The sequence below is a fragment of the Salmo salar genome, chromosome ssa10 (genome assembly GCF_905237065.1).
Source record: "Salmo salar chromosome ssa10, Ssal_v3.1, whole genome shotgun sequence".
Lineage (NCBI taxonomy): Eukaryota > Metazoa > Chordata > Actinopteri > Salmoniformes > Salmonidae > Salmo > Salmo salar.
The window spans coordinates 74,486,966-74,506,337 of record NC_059451.1 but is presented as its reverse complement, the minus strand read 5'-3'; the positions used below and the strand labels follow the sequence as shown (position 1 = coordinate 74,506,337).

General features: G+C 42.9%; 1 protein-coding gene across 1 annotated transcript in view; it reads left to right on the top strand.

Annotated features, from left to right (window-relative positions):
- Nucleotides 1–4,028: 4,028 nt before the first annotated feature.
- zgc:113516 (Ethanolamine kinase 1) overlaps nt 4,029–19,372 on the top strand; it is a 35,421-nt gene continuing 20,077 nt past the window's right edge. The window contains 3 exon segments of the mRNA NM_001141805.1: nt 4,029–4,548; nt 8,465–8,727; nt 12,885–13,025. Of these exon segments, the coding sequence (NP_001135277.1) occupies nt 4,408–4,548; nt 8,465–8,727; nt 12,885–13,025 (545 nt within the window). The 5' untranslated portion in view covers nt 4,029–4,407.

The following is a 19,372-nucleotide window of genomic DNA, read 5'->3' as shown; positions in this document are numbered from 1 at the left end:
TATGATGTCAATTTGCATATACTCCAGAATGTTATGAAGAGTGATCAGATGAATTGAAATTAATTGCAAAGTCCCTCTTTGCCATGCAAATGAACTGAATCCCCCAAAAAACATTTCCACTGCATTTCAGCCCTGCCACAAAAGGACCAGCTGACATCATGTCAGTGATTCTCTCGTTAACACAGGTGTGAGTGTTGACGAGGACAAGGCTGGAGATCACTCTGTCATGCTGATTGAATTCGAATAACAGACTGGAAGCTTCAAAAGGAGGGTGGTGCTTGGAATCATTGTTTTTCCTCTGTCAACCATGGTTACCTGCAAGGAAACATGTGCCATCATCATTGCTTTGCACAAAGGGCTTCACAGGCAAGGATATTGCTGCCAGTAAGATTGCACCTAAATCAACCATTTATCGAATCATCAAGAACTTCAAGGAGAGCGGTTCAATTGTTGTGAAGAAGGCTTCAGGGCGCCCAAGGAAGTCCAGCAAGCGCCAGGACTGTCTCCTAAAGTTGATTCAGCTGCGGGATCAGGACACCACCAGTACAGAGCTTGCTCAGGAATGGCAGCAGGCAGGTGTGAGTGCATCTGTACGCACAGTGAGGCAAAGACTTTTGGAGGATGGCCTGGTGTCAAGAAGGGCAGCAAAGAAGCCACTTCTCTCCAGGAAAAACATCAGGGACAGACTGATATTCTGTAAAAGGTACAGGGATTGGACTGCTGAGGACTGGGTTAAAGTCATTTTCTCTGATGAATCCCCGTTCCGATTGTTTGGGGCATCCGGAAAAAAGCTTGTCCGGAGAAGACAAGGTGAGCACTACCATCAGTCCTGTGTCATGCCAACAGTAAAGCATCCTGAGACCATTCATGTGTGGGGTTACTTTTCAGCCAAGGGAGTGGGCTCACTCAGTTTTGCCTAAGAACACAGCCATGAATAAAGAATGGTACCAACACATCCTCCGAGAGCAACTTCTCCCAACCATCCAGGAACAGTTTGGTGACGAACAATGCCTTTTCCAGCATGATGGAGCATCTTGACAAAAGTGTAGACTAAGTGGCTTGGGGAACAAAACATAGATATTTTAGGTCCATGGCCAGGAAACTCCCCAGACCTTAATCCCGTTGAGAACTTGTGGTCAATCCTCAAGAGGCGGGTAGAACAAACAAAAACCCACAAATTCTGACAAACTCCAAGCATTGATTATGCAAGAATGGGCTGCCATCAGTCAGGATGTGGCCCAGAAGTTAATTGACAGCATGCCAGGGTGGATTGCAGAGGTCTTGAAAAAGAAGGGTCAACACTGCAAATATTGACTCTTTGTATCAACTTCATGTAACTGTCAATAAAAGCCTTTGAGACTTATGAAATGCTTGTAATTATACTTCAGTATTCCATAGTAACATCTGACAAAAATTTCTAAAGACACTGAAGCAGCAAACTTTGTGGAAATAAATATTTGTGTCATTCTCAAAACTTTTGGCCACAACTGTATATGAGATTTGGTTGCGTTGTCAACTAAACACAACTCAATATTACTTTTGTAATACAGTTAATAGCCTACAGTTAGGGCTATCTTACAAACAAATGTAACATTAAACCTTGAAATGCGTAACACATTCATGGCCACCTTTTGAGGTTACTGTAACTAAAAATGTCTTCTTATGTAATCATATAAAGTGTGCATGTTCAAGATATCATGGCATGCATAGGTCGTCACGGGTTTGTGGAGATCTTCACAACTGCTGTAATAATCTGTGCAACATCTCGAACGGCATTGATCACTTGCACAATGTCTTTTAATGTGATCTCAACTGCATTCCAGGTAATTTGGTTCTGCTAGATGAAGCACAGTGATAACAATCTGTTGTATGAATAAACAACATATCTGACATATTCCCATTTGAACTTTGCTGTGCTTTTAAATGGTTGAAAACGCATCGAAAGACATTTGGGTGAGAACTAAACCAAAAATCAGACAGCGTTTTTTCCATTGGAATTTGGTTGTGCTTTTAGATTGTTGAAAGCATAGTCATGATAACAAATTGGAAATTTAGCTAACTTTCAGCTGCCTTTTTGAATGGGTGAATATAGGTTGTAATCTCATTGATCAACGTCTCAATGAGAGGGTGGGTAGTGACGAAGTGAAAGTCTGTGAGAAAAAGTGAAGGAAAGACAGAAAATAAACTGTCTGTCTGTCTGTCTGTCTGTCTGTCTGTCTGTCTGTGCCCCTCCAGTACCCTTTATACTGTTCTTCTAAATAATTTATGTATACACTCATATCTCTCAGTACACAACTTCTTTGATGCCCTTTGATGACAACTGAATTTAATTTGCGTCTAAAAGCCTAGAAAACATTGAATTCATGATTATCAGCACATTCTTGACTTCTAAGCAATTACTGTAATTATGTAAATGTAGAACTTTGGACCACGTTCTGAATAATTTAAAATGTAAACAGACTGTTATTCAATATGGTAGAATGTTAAAGGGAAAGTTTAGGTTTTTACAACTTGATGTTAGATGACTCCTCACCCTAAAAGGAGAAACTGTAATGCATGGTTCAGGTTTTTTTCAAACAGAAAACCGAACCATCTAACATCAAGTAGCAAAAACTTCCCCTTTAACATATTCCATGGCAGTGAACTAGCATGATTAGTCATGCTGAAAGGATGCTAAATGATGTGATGTTTAAATAAGTTTTAAAGAACACCACAGTATACCATGTATAATGGTGTCGGAGGAGATGGCTGCCGTTTTACGGTCTCTTAACCAATTGTACTATTGTGTGTGTTTTCTTTTGCGTTATTTGAGACTTATTTTGTTCAATATGTTTCTCCCACCGTTTCTAATGATCGAAAATAGCTTCTAGATATAAGGACGGCGATTACTCACCTCATACTGGACGAACGAGTTGGATGCAAAGGATTTACTTCAGACACCCGACAAGCCCCAAATCCCTGTGATTCGCATGAGAAAGAGACGGAGATGTCGGGGACGTAGGTCGGGTGCCTTGTAAGGATCCGAAAGTCCTGCAGCTGCACCATCAAGAGCATCTTGACTAGTTGCATCACTGCCGGGTATGGCAACTGCTCGGCCTCTGACCGCAAGACACTTCAGAGGGTAGTGCATACAGTCCAGTACATCCTTGGGGCCAAGCTTCCTGCCATCCAGGACCTCTATACCAGGCGGTGTCAGAGGAAGGCCCTAAAAATTGTCAGCCACCCTAGTCTCCAGCCACCCTAGTCATAGACTGTTCTCTCTGCTACCGCACAGCAGGAAGTACCGAAGTGCCAAGTCTAGGTGCAAAAGGCTTCTTAACAGCTTCTACCCCCAAGCCATAAGACTCCTGAACAGCTAGTCAAATGGCTACCCAGACTATCTGCATTGTCCCCCCCCCCCCCTTTTATGCTGCTGCTACTCTCTATTATCTATACACAGTCACTTTAACTCTACCTTCATGTACATACTGTATTACCTCCATTACCTCGACTAACCGGTGTCCCCGCACATTGACTCTGTACCTGTACCCCCTGTATATAGCCTCGCTACTGTTATTTTACTGCTTCTCTTTAATTATTTGTTATTTTTATTTTATACTTATCTATTTTTTACTTAAATCTGCGTTGTTGATTAAGGGCTTGTAAGCATTTCACTGTAAGGTCTACACCTGTTGTATTCGGCACAATTTGTTAAAATTTGATTTAGTCAGATTTACTCTTGGTAAAACGTCTTTGCAATCACCCCAGCCAACTCTATCAAAAATCTTCTTCACCCATCACACACAATCTGCAGCATATTAGTGATTTCCGCCTGCAGTCAAAGGTACATGTTCTAGACAGGCGGCCACACAAATTGTTAACATTTAGCCCATATCTATAGTATGTTTTAGCTTTGGTGCCGAGTGTCTGTGAGTTTGATGGTTAATGTGTAACCCCCACAAACTAACTGAACCTGGATTCGTGGAGATGCCCAGAGGAACATTGTGCTTTGATAAGCCAGCTGGTGTTGTGTGCTGAGTCACTGGACACACGACTGGACAAATAGGTGACAAGTTAGCACACATAATGACAGTTTGACTGGGCCCACACCACCGCAAGACAACGCTGTGTCTGAACACTGTCTGAAAAGTGCATGTTGGACTGAGAATATTTGGACATCACTTTTACATCACTTGGTTGAACAACACTCAACTTGGGACTTACTACTACTCCTACTAGTTGGTCGGAACACCGCTCAACTTGTTCTAAATACTACTCCACTACACTATCTTGGTTGGACTACCACTCAACTTGGTTTGGCTACCAATCAACGTGGTCTAAATACTACTTAACCAGCTTGGGCTGTCTACCTCTGACCTAGTTCCAGACCCTGACCCATCTTGAGTAGTAACCCTGCTTCAGGGGGTCATGGATGGTGTCTCTAAATGCCCCAGGGGTCAGCTCCTGCACCTGGATGTGTGTGTGGATGAGCAGAAGCCTCGCGGCGGTGTCCTAGAGCTCCTCGGGAGACTGAGGCCCCAGTGGAAGCCACAGGACATCAAGATGAAGGTATCAAATTGTCACATCAGAATGCCAATGGGCAAAACTGGTTGAAATGATGTTGTAATGCTGTAATTTGAAACAGTTTTGCCCGTTGGAATGTAAGCGAGAGGTATTAGTATTCTGAGAAGTGAGTAGTATTAACCCCTAGTTTTGTTCTCGTGTGCATCAGACCTTGAACATGTTTCAATGAAAAAACATTCTCCTCAACCTTCAACCAGACACTCAGAGGTAACAACTTCTGCAATAAGGTCATAGAAAACCATAGGAATCACGTAGAACGTCTGTCCTCAGCTAACATAGCTTCTCTTAAGGTCTCCATTCGTGTGTGCAAACAGTGGGGCAATCTCCCAGAGAAATAGGATCTATGTTTGTCAGGGTCACAGTGGAGCGGGACTGACCTCTCAATCTAGAACAGGTCTAGTTCAAACACACAGAGAGATGAACGCTAACCCCCAGATTTCCCCCTCAAGCCCTCTCAATCACTATTGTGTCTAGGTTTGTGGGGACTCTGAGCAAAAAAATATTAAACCAAAAATAGACACTCTTGGTTCATAAAGACAAAGCTGTTCAGAAACGACAGAAAAGTGGATATATAGACATCTCCGAGAAATTCTCAAAAAGTAGGCAGCATAGCCTCTCAAACTCTCTGGATTGAATTGAAGCTTTTCTGTCTGGCTCAAATGTCTTTGCCCTGTCAATCTCAACTCCTAGACGGACATGGTTCGACATAATTCAGAGGCCAAGTTGAATAGATATGAGTCAGAATGAATTGGGGAGAGAGACTTTTCAGTCAGTTGGATAGAGAAATGATCCTCCACAGAGCTTAGACCAAGACATCTAGTTTCACTGACTGGGTTGTGTTCATTAGACACGAAACTGAATAAAACATCCTGAAACCGGGAGGGACTACCTAGACTTAATGTACTTTTTCCGTGGCAAAGATGGAAGAATTATTACAGCACTCCAATTCATCCAATTCATTTAGTGGTTCTCATACCTCTGTTGAAGTACGGAACAGATAGTATAATCATCTCTTAAACTTCATAAAAAAAGACATCTATTCAAACGAGGCAAACACCTCTCCTTAAACCAAAACCCGTGTTTTGGGAACAGGAATACAACTAAATGTTATTTTAAAGTTGGATCTAGTAATTCTTAAACTAAACAAAGCATGGGTTCCATCAAATGTGAGTTCACAACAGCATGAAGGCTACAGTGGCATTGGTGAATGGTGCTCACCACATTGTGCAAGCCCAGAACCAAATATTGTGTATACTGGCCAGCTAACAATTGTTCTAAGAGTCAACTCAAGTTTGCAACAACATTTGTGATTGCTATCCAACAAAAGGCAGATTCTCGCTAGAATACACCTCCACACAAACGGTTTGTCAATGCATGGTCCTTCATGTTCAAGAATAGGTTATGGGTTTGCTCTCTTTGTCCCACATACCACACCGGGTTGATGAGAAAAGCCTGCCGTATTTTATTACAATAGTCTATCTTGTGTTAGCTGTGGCATGTTTGTTCAATTGGCTCTCAATCCAGCGCTATGAATACTTCATCAAATGTCAAGGTGACCATGTTTGTTCTCTGCCACTCTCGATGAAACATTGTGTTAGATGCAGTCCCTTTCGGGGGTTTGAGGAGCCCTTGGGGGACAGTGGGAGTGAGAGAACGTTGGAGCAGGCAGTGAATGGAAACAAATGTGCATTGATGTGCATGTGGAGGGTCTGATATTGCTTACCATGACCACATCATAATCACTGAACATTTTCCAGTCGGTGCTCAATAATGAAAGTGGCCTGTAGGATTTGTCCTTGAAATTGTCCCAATCAGTTACATAATACACTGGAGTGACTATAAATGCTTACAAGCAGGGTGTTTTAATGTTTCATTTTAATAGTTCCTCAAATTAAAGGGATATTTCACTCAAATTACAGAATTACATATTCATTTCCTTACCCTGTAAGCAGTCTATGGACAATGTAAGACAGCAGTCAATGCTATGGTTTTGTTTATCTGGCCACTCTCTGCAGGGAATTTGTATTTCTTTTATTTGTATTTAACCTTTGTTTAACTAGGCAAGGCAGTTAAGAACAAATTCTTGACGGTAATGGTATGGAATTTTGGTGAACCATCCCTTTAATGAGTAGGACCATACCCCTCTCCCTCCCTGGACGAGTCTCCACCTGCTTTGAATAAGAGATGGGATTGTCTCTCTTTGGTTAATCATGGGCTCAATCATCATAACATTGTTATTGTGTAGTGTAAAGTTGGAAGTCATAAACTATTGCGACCTGTCAAAATACCATAACTTTTAACACAATATGAATGCTGGCCCAATTTAAGTGTTATGCAATTACTTTAAACAGGAACTTATGACTTGATGTTAGGATACACGTGTTATATTTAATGTTTTAGTTTGTATTTGCCCACATGGAACAATCCACAGCACTGCAAACCTCTACTTCTTTCCATTTTTAATCTCATGCAGTTTGGACCTTTGTTTGGATTTATTCAGATCTTTTTGTGTGCTTTTCTCCTCTCTTTCCTCATTCATATTTTTATACATTTTTGGACTGTTGAGGAACAGAGATAATGGGTCCACAGGCCTATCACCATAAACATACAAAACATCATTGATGTAGACATCATGCGTAAAAGTGATATAATCTGATTTAAAACAGGAGGAGTGGGAGACACTCACACATAACAGGTAGACAGTAGTGATGGGTGGAAAATATCGATACAGTTACATATTGGGATATAATCGTTTACAATAAATTGTATCGTTTCGACAATCTCGCAATATTATATTTTGTACTAGTTGGTTGTACCTGCACCAAAACTCCAGTATGTTTTCTTTATAGCTTTCTCCATCTTCTTTTTAAATAGGAAGCCAATTTGCTTTCAGCAGTTTTATTTCCATGACTGATCAAAACTCGTTTTCTCATGGCTCTCTCTTGTTCCTCTGCATCAGACATATGGTGAGCAATATGTTTGGAACATCGAATCATAATATAATCACAGTATCAAATCGCAACACATACATAATCGTGAGAATCACAATACATATTGTATCGGAATCTTATATAATATCGTGAGGTCCCTGGAAATTCCCAGCCCTAGAAAACAGGTATACACATGGGTGGGCTGTGACGTCACAGCTGAGCTTGCGCTATTTGTGAAACCTCAGAACAGGGAACTAACGGCTCATGAGGGGGTTAATATGAGGATGAGAGTCAAGAACGTTACCGGGCCTCCCGAGTGGTGCAGTGGTCTAAGGCACTGCATCGCAGTGCTAGCTGTTCCACTAGAGATCCTGATTCGAGTCCAGGCTCTGTCGCAGCCAGCCGCGACCGGAAGACCCATGGGGCGGCGCACAATTGGCCCAGCGTCATCCGGGTTAGGGGAGGGTTTGGCCGGTAGGGATGTTCTTGTCCCATCGCGCATTAGTGACTCCTGTGGTGCGGCTGGCTTCCTGTTTCTTGAAACAATGCCCCTCCGCTTAACCCAGAAACCAGCCGCACCAATGTGTCGGTGGAAACACCGTACACCTGGCGACCGTGTCAGCGTGTATTGCGCTCGGCCTGCCACAGGAGTCGCTAGTGCGCAATGGGACAAGAACATCCCTGCCGGCCAAACCCTCCCCCAACCCGGACGACGCTGGGCCAATTGTGCGCCGCCCTATGGGTCTTCCAGTCGTTGTGTCAAGAAGCAGTGCGGCTTGGCTGGGTTGTGTTTCGGAGGACGCACGGCTCTCGACCTTTGCCTCTTTCGAGTCCGTAAGGGAGTTGCAGCAATGGGACAAGACTGTAACTACCAATTGGATACCACGAAATTGGGGAGAAAAAGGGGTCAAAAAATTGAAAAGATTGTTACCGCTATCGACACTATCCTGATATTGTTGTGTTGTGTTCAGGTGTTCACAGAGGGCATCACCAACCAGCTGATGGGCTGCTTCGTGGGCTCGCTCCAGGAGTCAGGGGCCGTGCTGGTTCGTGTGTACGGGAGGATGACAGAGCTCTATGTGGACCGGGAGAGAGAGGTGGAGATGTTCAAGATACTCCACACTCACAACTGCGGCCCGCAGATCTACTGCAGCTTCCAGAACGGCATCTGCTACGAGTTTGTGAGGGGGGCCGTGTTGGACGACACACTGCTCACACAGCCTGCCATCTATAGGTATCTGTGAAAAGTTCTAAATGACTTACACATACTGTACATTTAGGGTACAGATTTGAAGAACACAAATGAAAAAATGACGCCTATGGTGACTTTCAAACAGTTACAGAGTTTAATGGCTGTGATTGGAGAAAACTGAGGCTGGATCAACAACATTGTAGTTCCTCCACAATACTAACCTAATTGACAGATTGAAAAGAAGGAAGCTTTTACGGAATACACATATTCCAAAACATGCATCCTGTTTCCAACAAGTCACTAAAGTAATACTGCAAAAAAATGTGGCAAAGCAATTAACTTTTTCTCCTTAATACAAAGTGTTATGTATGGGTCATGTTTGGTGGGTCATGTCTGGGGAACGCATGACTCAGCATTTGCCTTTCCTGAGCCCGTTGGGGAGTTGAGGCGATGAGATCGCAATTGGATATCACGAAATTGGGGAGAAAAAGGGGGTTAAATATATATATATATATATATATATATATATATATATATATATATATATATAAAAATAAACAGAATACAGCTAACCACAGGCAAAATCCTATAGGAAAACGGTGTTCTGTCTGCTTTTCACCATCCACTGGGAGATGAATTCACCTTTCAGCAGGACAATAACCTAAAACACAAGTCTACACAGGAGTTGCTTACTAAAAAGACAACGAATGTTCCTGAGTGGCCGAGTTACAGTTTAGACTTAAATCTGCTTGAAAATCTATGGCAAGACTTTAAAATGGTTGTCTAGCAATGATCAACAACCTATTTGACAGAGCTTTTGTACAATCCAGGTGTGTAAATCTCTTAGAGACTTACCCAGAAAGACTGTAACAGCTGTAATCACTGACAAAGGTGATTCGAACACTCAGGGGTGTGAATACTTGTACTTAACAAAAATATAAACACAACATGTAAAGTGTTGGTCAATTACCATAGCAGGCGGTGATGCAACCAGTCAGGATGCTCTCGATGGTGCAGCTGTAGAACTTTGAGGATCTGAGGAACCATGCCATGTTTCATGAGCTGAAATTAAAGATCCCAGAAATGTTCCATTTGCACAAAAATCTTATTTCTCAAAAACGTTGTGCACAAATTTGTTTACATCCCTGTTAGTGAGCTTTTCTCCTTTGCCAAGATAATCCATCCACCTGACAGGTGTGGCATATCAAGAAGCTGATTAAACAAGAAGCTGATTAAACAGCATGATCATTACACAGGTGCACCTTGTTCTGGGGACAATAAAAAGCCACTCTAAAATGTGAAATTTGTCATACAACACAATGCCACAGATGTCTCAAGTTTTGAGGGAGCGTGAAATTGGCATGCTGACTGCAGGAATGTCCAGAGCTGTTGCCAGAGAATGTAATGTTAATTTCTCTACAGCGTCATTTTAATTTGGCAGTACGTCCAACCAGCCTCATTAAATCACATTTTATTTGTCACGTGCCGAATACAACAGGTGTAAACCTTACAGTGCAATGCTTAATTAGAAGCCCTTAACCAACAATGCAGTTTTCAGAAAAATAAGTGTTAAGAAAGTATTTACAAAAAAATGCATAAATATTAATAAAAGAAAATAGAAAAATAACAGCAACAAGGATATATACAGTGGGTACCAGTACAGAGTCAATGTGCGGGGGCACAGGCTAGTCGAGGTAATTGAGGTAATATGTACATGTAGGTAGAGGTAAATTGACTATGCATAGATAATAAACAGAGAGTAGCAGCAGCGTAAATAAATGGGGGTGGGGGAAGGGTGTCAATGCAAATAGTCCGGGTAGCCATTTGATTAGCTGTTCAGAAGTCTTATAACTTGGGGGTAGAAGCTGTTAAGACGCCTTTTGGACCTAGACTTGGCACTCCAGTACCATTTCCGTGCGGTAGCAGAGAGAACAGTCTATGACTAGGGTGGCTGGAGTCTTTGGCAATTTTTAGGGCCTTCCTCTGACACCGCCTGGTATAAGGTACAAGGTCCTGGAGGTCCTCGATAGCAAGAAGCTTGGCCCCAGGGATGTACTTGGCCATACGCACTACCCTCTGTAGTGCCTTGCAGTCGGAGGCCGAGTAGTTGCCATACCAGGCGGTGATGCAACCAGTCAGGATGCCCTCGATGGTGGAGCTGTAGAACTTTGAGGATCTGAGGACCCATGCCACATTTTTCAGTCTCCTGAGGGTTAATAGGTGTTGTTCTGACCTCTTCACGACCACGTGTATGGCGTCGTGTGGGCGAGTGGTCTGCTGATGTCAACGTTGTGAACTGAGTGCCCCATGGTGGCGGTGGGATTATGATGTGGGGAGCAAAAAGCTACGGACAATGTGTTTACACGGAGTGGAACAGGGAAAACCAAGAGCAGACTCAGACGAGGAGACTGGGATGAAGTAACCAAGGTATTTATTGAAACACGGGGAAGATGGAGTGCAGGCCAGGGGAAGCTCGGACGGGTTGAAGGAAACCAGGTGCGGAGGCTGAGGCTGGGGCGAGAGGGGTTGGGACAGGGTAAGGAGGTCCGGAGGGGAATCCAAGGGAGCAGTAGAGTGGGGAATCCAGGGCAGAGTAGCAGGATGAGGAGACGTGGGACTGGAGACATGGACCAGAGTCAGAGCGGCCAGAACTGAAGCGGAGAGGAAAACCGTGTTAGGCAAGGAAAACAGGCACAACAGGATAACAGGCTCTAAATAGTAACAAATGGCTAGAGACGTAGACTGGCTGAGCAGAGATTACTATCTGGCAGTGTGGAAATTGCAGAACTGAGTATTTGTAGATGGCTTGATTATGGAACAGGTTGTAGCTGGTATGGATCTGCTCTGACTCCAGCACACCTGTCTCCGCCCACACAATCACACAAACAGAGAGAGAGAGAGAGGGCGAGACCACTGGGGGAGTGGCGGCAGGTCAAAGAGACACAGGATGAGCAGTAGAGGGCATGGCAGGAGCAGATGTAACACAATGAACACAATTGCATTTTGAATGCACAGAGATACCATGATGAGATTCTGAGGTTCATTCATTCATTGATAATGCATAATAATGATCTGTACACAATTCCCGGAAGCTGAAAACGTCCCAGTTCTTCCATGGCCTGTGTACTCACCAGACATGTCACCCATTGACATGTCACCCCGTTTCCTTGAGATGCTCTGGATCGACGTGTGTTTTTTAGGAGTATCAGAGGACAGGATAGGGTCGCTGAGATATCAGAGAACAAAACGATGTGAAGGCTTTCACAGGTTCTTAGAAGGTTTCTTTAGAGTAGCACCTGTTGGTTGGCAGGCTGGCTGGCTGGCTGGCTGGCTGGCTGGCTGGCTGGCTGGCTGGCTGGCTGGCTGGCTGGCTGGCTGTGTGTGTGTACGTGTGTGTGTACGTGTGTGTGTACGTGTGTGTGCATGTGTGTGTTTGTTTGTTTTTACTTTATGTAAGGTTTGGGTCTGGATAAGGATTTATCAGTGGGTACCAGAGTAAAGAGTATGTTTGTTGGACTCAACCTGTACTAATATCAACCAAACAGTTACAGTCAAATTTCTGTGTATTACCTTCAACCTTCTGACTTACTTTTACCGACCTCATTAAATATGTTCACTCTTCAATTCACTACCTCTCATGTGTGCAAATCAGTTATATACTGTATATTGTGCTTGTATTTAATTATATATATTATGCCTATTATTTCATATAAATCAGTTTCCTTAGATTTACTCCCTAGATACATTTCCTTTGATCCCCTGAACCAGTTCCCTTAGGTTCTCTAAACCAGCGTCCTTAGGTTTTACTCCCATTGATCAATTTTAACTCTGAACCAATTTCCTTAGGTTCTACACGTGATTGTAGGTCAACTCTGGATCAATTTCGTTAAATCCTACTGTTCACCGACCAGATTAATCATTATAGGAAAATAGTTCTGCCAAATTGAACCTCAAAATGTTGTGGATGAGGAGGACAAGAGATCTTTCACCATTAAGACTCGGCTGGAAAACAGACAGTACCTCACAGAGATTTTAGAATAAGGTCTCTTACCTTCTTAATTGTGGGCAGAGCTGCTGTCTGGGTCCAAGCCGAGTGAAACAGGTCAAGAAGTGAAGTCGCTTTTTTTTGTGTGCAATATCTTGGCTGTCTCATTTGTAGTTATGCTATACAATTATACAATTTTTTTTTCCTTCTGTAGATTGATTGCGACAGAAATGGGAAAAATCCACTCGATCAAGCTTGAATCGGACAACCCTGTGGAGAATATTCTGTGGAAGAAGATGGCCCAGTTTCTCAAACTTGTCCATAATGCTCTGAGCAACACAACAGCGCCACATAGGTGAGTTAACACAACCCTATCTACTTAGAAACTTAGACATTTTATTGTTTGTTAAATGTTTTTTGTAAACCAAAGATTTGTAATAGTCGTTCACTTTCCTCTTCCTTTATGAGTTGTATTGATGGTGAAGTCTGACTCATTTAGCCAGTCGTTACTGTTGCTATTATGCTGTGTTCATAACCAAGTGGGAAGGTGGTATTTACCACATACAGCTGGGAAAAATCCAGTTGAATGTCCCTCCAACTGGTAATTACTATTGGTAAATAAGTCTATCATACCTGAGCTCCAATTTATCCTACATGCTGAACTCTTGACATCACATATTAAGGAAATACCTCGATAACAGCATTTTCGGCAGTTAAATGCAACAACAAAACACTATTTAGAAAAAGCAATCTATTAATATGGTTTTTAAACACTATAATTTGTTTGTGAGCTTAATGTGTACTTTTAGATTAGGGTTGACACACCTTGTTTGCCATCAGACAATTTGTGTTTCTCAATGGGTTCAAAGCATGTGAATGCATCCAACTCGTATTTTAGGAAGCACTATGCAGAAATCGCTCAGCCATATCCTGGTTGCTAAAATTCTAATGGTTCGCCTAATTTCAGTTTGTATGACAAAACAAGCAGTCATTGTGTAGAGAATCATTGTACCATCTAAACCGGTGTGAAACATATTTTCCATAACCAAAAATATTGTATTTCAGCTGTTGTACAACCAAAGTAAAAGACACAAAAACAAAACTACAGAAAGGGAAGCACAGAAATAGCACAAATAGAACAGATCTACCGCTTCTTAGACTTGCTTTCAATGAAAGATCTATTACTCATATTTTTATGTGAATTTGCTATGGTTGCCCAAAAAGTTACATATTGTAGCTTTAAGACTGAACAAGTGGAAATTACTAGCTTCCTACTTTGTTATGAACGCAGCATTAGTCCACTCTCTCTTGCTATGTGGGGACACCAAGATGAGAAGAAGTGATTGGCCCATTGAGGAGGTGGGGGAGTGGCGCCTGTGGTAATGACATTGTGCTATCTTAGCCAGGGTCACAGGGTGAAAAGAGAGATGGAACTTCCAGACACTACAAATAAAAGCAGACATTGGCTCGGTTTCCTTGAAACGCTCTCTCCCTTATCAGTCAAATGTTCTGCCTTGTTTACGTTTGCTAAGAGGGGTCGGAAGTCCATGCAAACTCGAGTCAAACTAGAGTCCCAAAGTACTAGGTCTGCTTTAGTTTTTCACATTGAAAGAATATCACCACACTATGTTCTTTCTGGGTTTTTTTGTGTTTTGGTGGGAGAGGGCAAGGCAATTAGCTGTGGAGTGGGTCATCCATTTAACATAGAAGTACGATGGAGAGATTGGGATCCCTATGATAAGATAGGAGCAGCTTCCTGCATACATATGAGATGGAGTCAGTGTGCCTCTAGTAGTCTTTTTAACATTGCTATGACAGGACACAGACAACTAACTTTTTTGTGTGTAACATCCCATATAAGTTCTATTTTAGATAAAGAGAGTCGCACACGCTTGATATAAACTTCCAGTAATTTATCGGGTAAACCACCAACATTTCGGCATCACTGTGCCTTCTTCAGGGTAATGTCACGAATGCTTGAACCAGGTTATGTAGACAAACAGTGCAATTAGTGCAACCAATGACAATAGTGAGGGGGTGTGCCATAGTTACTGGTGGTCTACAAGCATGGCCACAGTATTGGGGATAGCTTTGTGGGATCTGACCTGCCCCCTGAGCCCACTCTAACACTCCTGACACCCATTCCAAATGGGAACTACGAATGTGGCTCATGCACCCAATGCAATAGCACCACATAAACATCCTTCTTCAGACACCCACATACAGGTCAGAAAATCCCTGTTAGGGGTATCATCTCATGCAAGACAAAAGGAGTGATCTATCTCATCACCTGTCCATGTGGGAAAGCATAGATAGGACAAACGAAAAGACAATTAAAACAATGCATAGCTGAACACCAAAGCTTAAGCAGGTGTAAGAACGTTAACTTTCCAGTAGCAGCTCACTTTGTTGGAGCTAACCATTCTATCTCCTCCCTGAAATACACAGGTATTGAGCAATGGCTACCCAGACTGCTTGCATTGCCCCCCCCCCTTTTACACCGCTGCTACTCTCTGTTATCATCTATGCATAGTCACTTTAATAACTCTACCTACATGTACATATTACCTCAATTACCTCGACTAACCGGTGCCCCCGCACATTGACTCTGACTCTGTTATTTTACTGCTGCTCTTTAACTACTTGTTACTTTTATTTCTTATTGTTCTTCATATTTTTTCAACTGCATTGTTGGTTAGGGGCTTGTAAGTAAGCATTTCACTGTAAGGTCTACACCTGTTGTATTCGGCGCATGTGACTAATGCTATTTGATTTGATTTGTTACTCTACCTAGGAGAGGAGGTAACATCGAGACCCTACTACTACACAGGGAGGCCTACAGGATATCCTGTCTAAAACACTGACCCCTAGTGGTCTGAATATTGACATTGATCTCAAGCCCTTCTTATGAACATTTCTCCTTCTTATAAATGAATATATTCTTTCTAAATCAAATCAAATGTATTTATATAGCCCTTCTTACATCAGCTGATATCTCAAACCCAGCCTAAAACCCCAAACAGCAAGTAATGCAGGTGTAGAAGCACGGTGGCTAGGAAAAACTCCCTAGAAAGGCCAAAACCTAGGAAGAAACCTAGAGAGGAACCAGGCTATGAGGGGTGGCCAGTCCTCTTCTGGCTGTGCCGGGTGGAGATTATAACAGAACATGGCCAAGATGTTCAAATGTTCATAAATGTCCAGCATGGTCAAATAATAATAATCACAGTAGTTGTCGAGGGTGCAACAAGTCAGCACCCCAAGAGTAAATGTCAGTTGGCTTTTCATAGCCGATCATTGAGAGTATCTCTACCGCTCCTGCTGTCTCTAGAGAGTTGAAAACAGCAGGTCTGGGACAGGTAGCACGTCCGGTGAACAGGTCAGGGTTCCATAGCCGCAGGCAGAACAGTTGAAACTGGAGCAGCAGCACGGCCAGGTGGACTGGGGACAGCAAGGAGTCATCATGCCAGGTAGTCCTGAGGCATGGTCCTAGGGCTCAGGTCCTCCGAGAGAGAGAAAGAAAGAAAGAAAGAGAGAAAGAAAGAGAGAATTAGAGAGAGCATACTTAAATTCACACAGGACACCGGATAAGACAGGAGAAATACTCCAGATATAACAGACTGACCCTAGCCCCCCGACACATAAACTACTGCAGCATAAATACTGGAGACTAAGACAGGAGGGGTCAGGAGACACTGTGGCCCCATCCGATGATACCCCCGGACAGGGCCAAACAGGCAGGATATAACCCCACCCACTTTGCCAAAGCACAGCCCCCACACCACTAGAGGGATATCTTCATCCACCAACTTACCATCCTGAGACAAGGCCGAGTATAGCCCACAAAGATCTCCGTCACGGCACAACCCAAAGGGGGGCGCCAACCCAGACAGGAAGACCACGTCAGTGACTCAACCCACTCAAGTGACGCACCCCTCCTAGGGGCGGCATGGAAGAACACCAGTAAGCCAGTGACTCAGCCCCTGTAATAGGGTTAGAGGCAGATAATCCCAGTGGAAAGAGGGGAACCGGCCAGGCAGAGACAGCAAAGGCGGTTCGTTGCTCCAGAGCCTTTCCGTTCACCTTCACACTCCTGGGCCAGACTACACTCAATCATAGGACCCACTGAAGAGATTTCTACAGCCTATCAGCGTGCTTATTATGCATTATGGTTGAACCAAAAGATTACATGTAACAAAAATGAAATGTAATGGAAACAAATCAATGTATATGAAATAAAATTCAACAGTAATGTATGTTGATGCTAATATTATGTACAATATCTAATTTATGTTGCCATATGATAACAATAGCCTAATATATTCAACATGCTGTAAACTATTGTCTTGTAACGGTTTCACTCAATTCATTCTCATCAACCTAGTAATTATGACACCCCCCCTCACTATTGTCATTGGTTGCACTAATTGCACTGTTTGTCTACATAACCTGGCTCAAGCGTTCACCACGTTACCCTGAAGAAGGCACAGCGATGCCTGAAACGTTGGTGGTTTACCTCGATAAATTACAGGAAGCTTATATATAGTGTGCGACTCTCTATTTATTTTTGCTAGTTTACAGTTTACTCGCCGTTAGTCAGCACCTCTACACAAAATCATTTCTCTGGGTGTGCGCCAGCTCATGCTTCTTATTAGATATACACATGATGTGGCATGACACAGGAAGTGGTATTTACGATATGATAATGGAAGTATAAGCAAACAATTTTCAATAATCTTAGAAGCAAATAAGACGATGTTCAAGCCAAGTATGTATAGGAAATTGCTAACCTGTAGGCCATTTCATTATAGAAAGGGCATTCTTCATTTTGCAGAGTGTACTGTCCACCAGCTTTAACCACAGATGCACCGCAGTCGGACGTCCAATAGATGGGGCTATATTGTGATACATTTTCAAACCTGGACAAGTTGATCAACAATTAAGTTTGAAAATGATTTTCACAGGACACAAAAAGAACAAATAGATTTGACTTAAAAGAAAAAAAACTTTTAGCAGTGCAGAAAGGCTCCACTAAAAGGTTGAACATTGTCTCCAGACATTTGGATGCACGGGAGGTTGGTGGCACCTTAATTGGGGAGAATGGGCTTGTGGAAATGGCTGGAGCAGAATAGGTGGAATGGTATCAAATACATCAGACATATGGTTTCCATGTGTCTGATGCCTTTCCATTGACTCCATTTCAGGTATTATTATGATCCGTCCTCCCCTCACTAGCCTCCACTGTTTGGATGTCTAGATCAATATTTAAATGCATGTTTATACACTACATGACCAAATGTACGTGTACACCTGCTCGTCGAACATCTCATTCCAAAATCATTGTCATTAATATGGAGTTTGTCCCCCCTTTGCTACTATAATAGCCTCCACTCTTCTCGGAAGGCTTTCCACTAGATGTTGGAACATTGCTACGGGGACTTACTTCCGCCACAAGAGCATTAGTGAGGTTGGGCACTGATGTTGGCTCGCAGTTGGTGTTACAATTAATTTCAAAGATGTTGGATGGGGTAGAGGTCAGGGCTCTGTGCAGGCCAGTCAAGTTCTTCCACACCAATCTCGACAAACCATTTCTGTATTGACCTCGCTTTGTGCACGGGGGCATTGTCATACTGAAACAGGAAAGGGGCTTCCCCAAACTGTTGCCACAAAGTAGGAAGAACAGAATCGTCTACAATGTCATTGTATGCTGTAGCATTAAGATTTCCCTTCACTGGAACTAAGGGGCCTAGCCCAAACCATGAAAAACAGCCCCAGACCATTATTCCTCCACAAAACTTTACAGTTGGCACAATGCATCCGCCAAACCCAGATTTGTCCATCGGACTGCCAGATGGTGAAACGTGATTCATCATTCCGGAGAACACGTTTCCACTGCTCCAGAGTCCAATGCGAGCTTTACACCACTCCAGCCAACGCTTGGCATTGCGCAATGTGATCTTAGGCTTGTGTGCGGCTGTTCGGCCATGGAAAACCATTTCATTAAGTTTCCGACAAACAGTTATTTTGCTGACATTGCTACCAGAAGCAGTTTGTAGTAAGTGTTCCAACCGAGGGCCGCCGATTTTTACACACTACGAGCTTCAGCACTCTGCGGTCCCGTTCTGTGATGCTGTGTGGCTTATTACTTTGAGGCTGAGCCGTTGTTGCTACTATAAACATTTTCACTTCACAGCAACAGCACTTACAGTTGACCGGTGCTACTCTACCAGGGGCTACTCTGACGGTACCACGTTGAAAGTCACTGAGCTGAATCCACTCATTTGAAGGGGTGTCCACATACTTTTGTATACATAGTGCATGTCATAATCAAATATGGGTGATTTCTGTGCAGAACAAATTTGTTTATATTTTTCACATCTCTCATTGTAAGGCATTCCACTTATACAAGGAATTCTTCCAATCTATTAGCTCTTACAGGTCAATCGTCCATAAAATATACATTTCAAATTATTGCTTTGAATGTTTGTTTGTATGTGGTTTTGTGTGTGATAAAAGGAGCCACAGAGGGAGAGGTTGAGAACCGGACAACACACAAAAGCATCAGAGAGACTTTTGTACTTGGGGAATGTAAAAGTGCTTGTGAAAGAGTGTCTTCCGAGGAAACGGAGGTAGAGGGGGAGCAGGAAGAGGCTGCACCTGCAGAAGAGCCCCTCAGTCAGCGTCAGACAGTCACCCGCTGGGGTG